The sequence below is a fragment of the Diachasma alloeum genome, unplaced genomic scaffold (assembly GCF_001412515.2).
Source record: "Diachasma alloeum isolate Michigan unplaced genomic scaffold, Dall2.0 Dall_scaffold_00176, whole genome shotgun sequence".
Classification (NCBI taxonomy): domain Eukaryota; kingdom Metazoa; phylum Arthropoda; class Insecta; order Hymenoptera; family Braconidae; genus Diachasma; species Diachasma alloeum.
In genome coordinates this window covers 2456580-2464970 of record NW_021680342.1, presented here as the reverse complement: position 1 = coordinate 2464970, position 8391 = coordinate 2456580, and the positions used below count along the sequence as shown (strand labels likewise).

Here is an 8391-nt window from a genome sequence, read left to right as displayed (position 1 = left end):
TTTCGATGGGTTTTATCGTATAAACTTCCCTATTTCCCAATCAATAAAAACATCCGATAAATAGGAATCTCAAGTTTATAGAAATGATCAAAACTCTTTAGTATGCAAATTCCCTAGACAAATAACTTTATTTCAATATGAAAAAGACAATGACTTATGAGGATTGTTAGAGCATCTTGAAGACTTTACATCGTATTGTTCCTTAACCGATGAAGTTCATCACCACTAAATGCAGAATAATATGTGCAAAAATGAAATCAGCAAATCCACGTTCAGGACTGATGCCATAGAAGTGATTTTTATTCTGTGGATTGACTTGCAGTCTCAAGCAAACTGGAACAAGTAAAAACATTGAGTGTTTCTCTTCCCGTTGCAAATGTAGTTTTGGTTCTTAGATGTTAGGCGGGTTTATAAAGCTGTTAGTGAGTGATTTACCTGCTAGAACGAAGCAAGAGACCGCGGAAATGAATCCACTGAGGAAACTGTTGAAGGGGAATGTTCCAACCAGGCAGCAGTACACAAACTGGATGACACCGGTGAGGAAGATGTACAAGAGGTAGGCATCGATGATTTTGAGCTTTTTCACAGTGTTCTTCGAATACTCCTGCCAGAATTTTTTTACTACAGTAATTATTGACATTTTGGTAGCTATTCGGACAGTTTCTATCGAGTAAAAATGGTAAGTAAGGGTTGATTGACGCGTGGCACCTATAACGACAGCCCACGACAGCCCGGCTGTTCCATGATCATGAAATACATGACGACAATAGTGGGATGTAGAGGGGCATGCAGGCAATATCAATTGTTCACAACAGATTCCTACGGCTTCGACCGAGGAAGACACGGGAGGTGGCACCATCTGTGTAATAAACCCATCGTTTTTTTCAAAAAATTCAGTTCCCGTAAAGTTTGTAGACCAATGTCATGACGGGGAATTATTTCAAAATATGCAAATGCATCGACAATGAGCCACACATTTTGATCTACTGTTTTCTGTTCATTTTTGATCGAAAATATGTTCAAAATATTGCGATTTTCCATTAAATAATTATTCAAATTCAAGCGAAATTAAATCACCGATTGGAACGTTATTGATTTTCTTATGTGAACTGGAAAAGAAGTTTGAAAAATCGCGACGCAGAGGATGCTTCTCGATGTCTTCCTTTTTAATCTGAAGAAATGTGGGAATATATTGTTAAAATCATCAACAATGTCTGAACATTTTGCCGATGAACAACAGAAACCGCAATTTGAAAAAATCTCAAGAAAAGAAAGTTTGATTTCTTATTTTCACAACTCGTGATCGTCACGTTGGCTTCACGTATTATTCAGCAAACTTTATGAACTAATTTCCTGATTGGAAATCACTTCAAAATATTGAAAAGCGACTTTAAACCGCGCATCTTAACCCAGTGTTTTCTATTCATTTTCAATTCAAAATAGATTCGAAGTCTAGCAATTTTCCACGCAACAATTATTCAAATTCAACGGAAATTAAATCACCGATTGGAACTTTATTGCATTTCCTACGTTGAACGGAAGAGAAGTTTGAAAAATTCATTCGCGACGTATAAAATTCTTCCTGATGTCTTCCTTGTTATTCTATAAAGAAATCATCGACAACATCCGAACACTTTGCTGACGAACAACCGAAACCATAATTCGAAAAAATCTCGCGAAAAGAAAGTTTGATTTCTTCTTCTCACGTGGAGTTTCCACTTGTTCCGCGCACGTGAGATCGCCCTTCCCTCAATTCAAAAAACGCCAATCCCCCTACCATCTCAGCAATAAACCAACAACCTGAATAACTATCCTTCTCCTCACCGCATAATTAAAGAACTCCCGGGGTTAAAACTAAATGGCAAATCCATATTAATGAAAAAAAGCGAAGGTCTATCCCACCTCCGCGAAGGCGCGCAACTCTCGTGTTTTATCCCCGCCACTGCAAATGAACTCTCAGGGACCTCCGCAAGGCCCCATTCAGGTGGGCCCCCACCTTTTCCCTGTTTTCCTACACTTCTTACCTGGCCTGGCAGCAATCTCCTGTCTCTCACCTGGCTTCAGCCATCTTGAATATAATCGTGCTGTAGTTTCCCAAGTGTTTGTCCTCTTTATAACGCACAACGTATTATTTTAGATATATAATTCTTGGGAACGAAATAAGACTGGTAATACGAGCCACTGACTCGCCTCTGCATTTCACTGTGGTGCATCATTCCGTTCGGACTGGCACGTGAAAATAATTCTTGTCAGCATCGATACCAAATGCAACAGTGTTGACAACATATTGTTCACTCATTCCCATTCTCCGTCGCTTTTTAAATCGATTTAAACCGCATTCGTCGAGAGTGATTAGGTTTGGTGGCTCAATCAGTGCTATTGTGCGCTTACTATTGAAATTCGGGGATTATCACTGCAGTGCATTCAATACCTGTTTTCAATGGATTATGGAGGCGCGCCGGCGATCGTTTGACTCATCATCACTCGGAAATCTTCAGTAATTTAAAAAATTAAGGAAAAATCCAATTCCCAGATAATCCAAAGTGAAGGTAATTATTCTCGTTACACAACGATCATTCTTATCTCCTCAATTGCGAAAAGAATGACGTCTTAATTGCATCAAATGTCAAATCATAATTGGAAGTTTAAATAACCGTGGACAATTAATACATGACAGAATCGCGATAAAATGAATGAATCGAATTAGTTGCTCAGCGGAGTGTGAAAAGTAAAATTTCATTGTCTTTAGGGTTCAATCTTGCATGAAATACGATCCATGCATTTCAATAAATTACGATAAAATATTTGCCATTCCAGGATTGGAAATCAGAATGGGCTCAAAAATTGAATACGTCGAATCGTCGCATATGTACGCAACGAATTACATCCGTAATTCAAAAGCTATAGGAGTTTTGTGGGGTATATTCACGATATGTTATGCGATTATCGGTGTTGTTGCTTTTGTCACGCCAGAGTGGATTGGAGATCTGGAGCACGAGAATCCAGGGAGATTTGGATTGTGGTCACGCTGCAGTTATGGAGCTAATGGTAATTTCGTATTTTCTCTCAACAGGAAAAACCTATGTCTTTACCTGGCTTTTTTGTTCAAGGATATCCAATTTTTCGTGCAATTCGCTATGGACTGCACTATCTAGATTCCAAGATTTTCAATCATTAAATTTGGCAATTGAATTGCACGAGGAAAATTAAAAAAATTGATGAATGAATTAATCATTTTCGAACATGTTCTTCTCAGGAAATTATTTTTATCATTAAATGACATGATGAATATTCCGCCGAAAAGAGGCTTTTCATTTGTATTTGAATTTCGAAAATATTCCCTAACAGTTCAAACTGAAAAATTTCGACAACCCAAAGTTTAAATAATAAAATCATTGAGTATGCAGAAATTTGGAAAAGGAATTCACCTTGGAATGTCCTCAAACCTATTCTATTTATTTAATTTCCAGGTGAATTGGGCGAAGAGTGCATTGGAAGGCTCGACGATCTGTCGACAGTAGCGAATGTGCCATTCAGAGCTAGTACCATTCTCGTTGGTGTGGCTGTGATAGTAGCACTTCTATCCATTTGCACCATGCTTCTATTCTTTTTCTGCCAGAGCACCACTGTATTCTACATTTGTGGATGGATGCAAATCCTGTCTGGTAAGACATTTCGTTTCATTTCATCCCATTCCAGTTCATTTCATAAAGAGCGAACAGAACATGGCTAATTACAGGATCAAATTAAATACACATAAAATGTAACAATGAAATTAATAGCATGCACAGTTCAACATAATACGATGGAAAGCACTTTTACACAGCTATTTTATAAAAGTTATTGGATTACCTATTCTACCTAAATGCCTTTATAATATAAATTTACAATATTGTTGCACATTTGCTCCTCCCTTTCGAATACCTTCATGTACGATCGCCTTATTCTATTCCGTTATTCTCTCATCTCGTGTCTTCTTCCGCGAACGTATCTTTTTAATTTGTACTCTTTTTACTATTTATTTCGCCAAAAATTCTTTCTATAAAATGATTATTCATTAAAAGGGGTCTCTTTCTTAACAATATATATATTTTTTTACGTTGGGTTTATTATTTTATCACATGGTCGTTAGTTTTGGTCGATTTTACATTGTTATAATCATTTTGCATTTATTTATTAACATTGAAACTTTCCAAGCATTGAAAATCTAGATCAATCGAGAGGGCCAATTAATTGTAATGAATGAGGCTTTCTTGATTTCATTGGCTTCACGAACTCCTTCACCAGCATTAGAAAGCCTGACTCCTCTCACACTAGCCCTGTAATTATCCTCCCACAATTACCGCGCGTAATGCAAACTCGGAAAAACGTAAACATCCTGCTCAACCTGATGGAAAACGAATGACGCAATTCAGGGATTTATCACATCTGTTCATCATCAGTTTTATTGTCGTTATTATGCATTGTCAGTTGAACGTTTTCCTTTCACTCAACCTGCGATGGATGTGCCTCATAAGTGCATCCATTAGACCGAAAAAAGGTCTCTTACATTTCCTCCAGCAAGGCGTAACTAAAATTATGGATTCATTGCATTTCCTGGTCAATATAAGTTTGATGTTTCCTCCAGTGGTGGATGTGCACTTTTATGCGCCTCTCATTTCCTCATTTTACCCGGATTATTTTTACTGAACGGGGCAAACCGGTACGAGCAGATTGATGCCGAAATTTAACGCGTATAGCTGACCCACTGCTGTAGTGTTTTTCTCCTTCGGATCAATCGCGGATGTGCGCGTTAGCTAAAGGCTTCTCGCTGAACCTGTTCTCTGAATACCAATGTTCTAGTGAACTTTCCACACATACGGTGGTAAGTGGAGGTTCGCGAAAAAAAATTCAAAAACACAATTTTTCCTCAGGAATCCGATTTTGTAGGTCACATTCGTCTCCGACCGCTACAAATGAGAGATTCGAACTTTTTCGAATCGAAACATCAACTTTTGAAAAATCCCCAATGGATTTTTTTCGAAATGGTTTTTTAAATATGATCACAAATTTTCGCGCCTTAATTGTGAAAAATACTGGAGAATAAAATGGGGATTTTTTTGTTGAGTTGATTTTTCGATTAAAAAAAGTTCGATTCTCCATTTTTGAGTGACAGGAGACAATTATGACCTACAAAATCAGATTCCCGAGGAAAAATCGCAGGGAAAAGTATTTAAAATTTTTTTTTCTCGAAAAACGAAAAAGTTCAACTCTGAATTCAGGAGATGGACGGAAATTCAGATTCGTTTTTTTTTAGAAATTGTTGGTAGAGGGTATCCTGAATATTGACGATCATTGAAAATAGTGAAAGCTGATCCTATTCCTGCATAAAATCCACTCACTCTATTGCAATCGCATTGTCGATGGGGTAAGAGACATTTTGGTTTCGAAAATTGATGTAAAAAATGATTGAAATTACGCATGTGATTGCGGTCAAAGTTTGCCGTGCCACGCCACCGCACACGGCAAAAAAGAAATTCATTTGATGTCCGTTATCCGCTCTGGCATGGTCATAACACACGTGTATACTTCAGCTGAATTACAGTATTGTAGAGACAAACTACAGTTAACCATGAGGACAGAGAGAATCCAGAGGTTTATTTTCCTGGTCCCCTTTCACTGTCCGACCTCGCCTCCTATCTCCTTTCCTTTTTTCCCCTTTGCGAGCTATCGATGCACCTAAATGCCAGGCGAGAAAAACGTTATTTATTTTTGCATTCTTTTGCAATCGTGTGAAACTGTACTAGACTGCTTCCATGACTGCAATTACATCGATGGTTTATGGACGAGGTTTTTTTAAAATGCCGTTTAAGCACTTCCTGATGATCGTAAAATTGTGCAATTCACCTTTTTTCCCCACAAATTTTATTTCCCATTTTAATTTCAGCTGTTTGCATGGGTGTCGGAGTTGGAGTTTACCCACTCGGTTGGGATTCCCCGATGGTCAGAGCTGTCTGCGGGGCCTCGGCATCTCGGTAGGACGCGGTTTTAATGCAATTCCGGTTTTGTGAAAATTCCAATTACGTTGATTACCCTGTGAACTTTTAAATTAATGGCTCGTCGTGTACTTGATTAATTCATTGCAGGTATAATCCGGGGGCTTGCGCCATTAGATGGGCCATACCTCTTGCGGCCATTGCGGCGCTCGATGCCGTCACTCTAGCAGCGCTTGCCTTCATTCTGGCTTCTCGACATGTTAGGCTTCAGCCAGAACCTTTCAATAATGGTTCATTGTATAAAGGTACACTTTTCGGCACTTTTCGGATTCTCTTATGTCATTATATTTCCCTGGATGTTTTATTATTATTTTAAAAAATTCTGCAGCTTAGCTTTTTGCACAGAAATGTCGAGATTCATGTCGAGTAATTTCTATAGAATTCGCTAGGTTTTTCGATGAAAGTTTTTCGTGTAGTCCTCTGTTTGAATACTTAAATAAATAGAGTCGATGTCAAGATTCTTCAGCACTCTTATCTCGAATAAATAATCAAAAGATTCAGATTTATTTTGAAACGTCAGATTAATGATTGACATTATAAATTAACGATGAATCCAATGCATAATCTGAATGCACGGGAGATCATTCCAAAGTGCTAAAGTCCTCGTCCCCACGATCCCACGGCCCACTGACTAGAAAGTATTCCCGTATTGAAATGTAATCGGTGAAAACAATTGTAGAAATTGTTTAAATAAATTGTTAAAAATGAATGCTTCCTTTTTGCAGGCGAAGTAAATCCAGGATACGTCAATGAAGCGCAAAGTGTAGCTGGATCGAGAAAGTCATTGTCCTTGAGGCCAGTCCTACTCGTGGCACCACCTGAGCAAGATCGTTACAGTGAACTTTCCCGTGCAAAATCCCATTCACATCACAGTTTGTACGCCGCAGGACCTCATCCAGTTCACACACTATCAACAAACACACTGCACTCGCAGCGTAACTTTCAACTCTAATGTTTTCATTGATTACGACTGATTTGTCCGTAATAATCATTCATGTTACCTATTGATGATCGAAGCTAAACTTCGTGAGAGACCGGGTGGAGGATAGTCATAATACCCGTTTTGTTTTATTTGAGAGAAATAATATTCATCATCTTTTATCATCGGTTAATACTCAAGTAGTCGAATCGAGTGGCGAATGAATCAGAGCGAATGACTATCAGATATTTTTTTATATTCACTATTTTATTGGTCTCAAATGTGTATTGAATATGTATCTCGTCGTTAATTTTAGTCGTTTATATTAAATGTTTTTTTTTGTATTTCAAATGGCGACTTTTTGAGTCGTTCGGTTTGAGTAATTTTCCAAAAAAATTATGTCTATCATCAAGATCTGAGAGAAAATATAATAAACCGTTAATTTTCAAGAAAACGTCGTCTCTTTTTCTTTGAATTTGTGCGAAGATGAGAAGAAATTACGTAAAAATTTTGATGCTATTTCAATAGTATGATTTAATGGTAGTTCATTATGTCTCGGGATAGACTGGCAAGATACTCCTGGGAACATTTTCTCACTGGCTTCACTTTTTCACGGCGTAAGAACCTCTTCTTAGCACCTGAAATGGGTGGAACAATGGGTGAATTACGAAAATCCACAGAGCATTGCGGGACTATTGCTATACCGCCATGAAAATGATATTCCTCTTTCCCTTCATTAACAAAAAAAGTACACAGCGAAGAAAATACGAGAAATTTTCTTCATGAATCTAGATAGAATAGCGCGCCGCATAGGTAGTAAAATGAACTCGGTCCTAGCACGATGGAAATTAATTGTGAATCCGGCAAAAATTCTCGTATGCGCAGAAAAATGTCTCACATCGGGTTATATCCCGTGAATTTTCCCGTGTAAAAAACCAGTCCTCTTCATTCGAAAATCAGTAAATTTCGTCCGGCGGAGCCTCTTGCACCCAATTATTCACGTATTTTCTTTCTTCGTGTAATTATCAAGGGGTCAATAACTTCAAATAAATCATTTTGACTAGTCTTTAATATTTATGATACATGACAATTTGAATTACAATAATTTTCTTAATTCTCCGCAGTGACTACTTTAATATATTATACAATGAAATTTATCATGCTCCACGATTCACCTAAGAAACCTATTACTTCAGTACTCCTTTGATTGAAATTATCCTGTCTGTGAACGATATTCTTAATCTGTCGACAGAACGATTATTATCAATTAAATTCTTAAGCTAACGGTCGATTCTGCGCCTTTGATGTTTTCTTACACATGTATAATACTTTTTTCGCATTTCTGTCTCTCAATTCTTAAAATAAGCTGGAAGCTGTGCGAGAGAGAGAGAGAGAGAGAGAGAGAGAGAGAGAGAGAGAGAGAGAGAGAGAGAGAGA

The 8391-nt window shown here is 37.8% G+C and overlaps 2 protein-coding genes across 2 annotated transcripts; one reads left to right on the top strand and one right to left on the bottom strand.

The window, feature by feature from the left end:
* Positions 1-105: 105 nt before the first annotated feature.
* Positions 106-747, bottom strand: LOC107036039 (dolichyl-diphosphooligosaccharide--protein glycosyltransferase subunit DAD1). Its single transcript, XM_015253755.1, has 2 exons — positions 436-747; positions 106-333 (listed from the first exon to the last, which is right to left on the bottom strand). The coding sequence occupies exons 1-2, from the start codon at positions 638-640 to the stop codon at positions 203-205; spliced, it is 336 nt and encodes a 111-aa protein (XP_015109241.1). The 5' UTR covers positions 641-747; the 3' UTR covers positions 106-202.
* A 1292-nt stretch (positions 748-2039) lies between these two features.
* LOC107040279 (LHFPL tetraspan subfamily member 3 protein) lies at positions 2040-7384 on the top strand. The gene is made up of 6 exons (XM_015260339.1): positions 2040-2549; positions 2818-3048; positions 3471-3665; positions 5927-6014; positions 6126-6280; positions 6761-7384. The coding sequence occupies exons 2-6, from the start codon at positions 2832-2834 to the stop codon at positions 6985-6987; spliced, it is 882 nt and encodes a 293-aa protein (XP_015115825.1). The 5' UTR covers positions 2040-2549; positions 2818-2831; the 3' UTR covers positions 6988-7384.
* The last annotated feature ends 1007 nt before the right edge of the window (positions 7385-8391 follow it).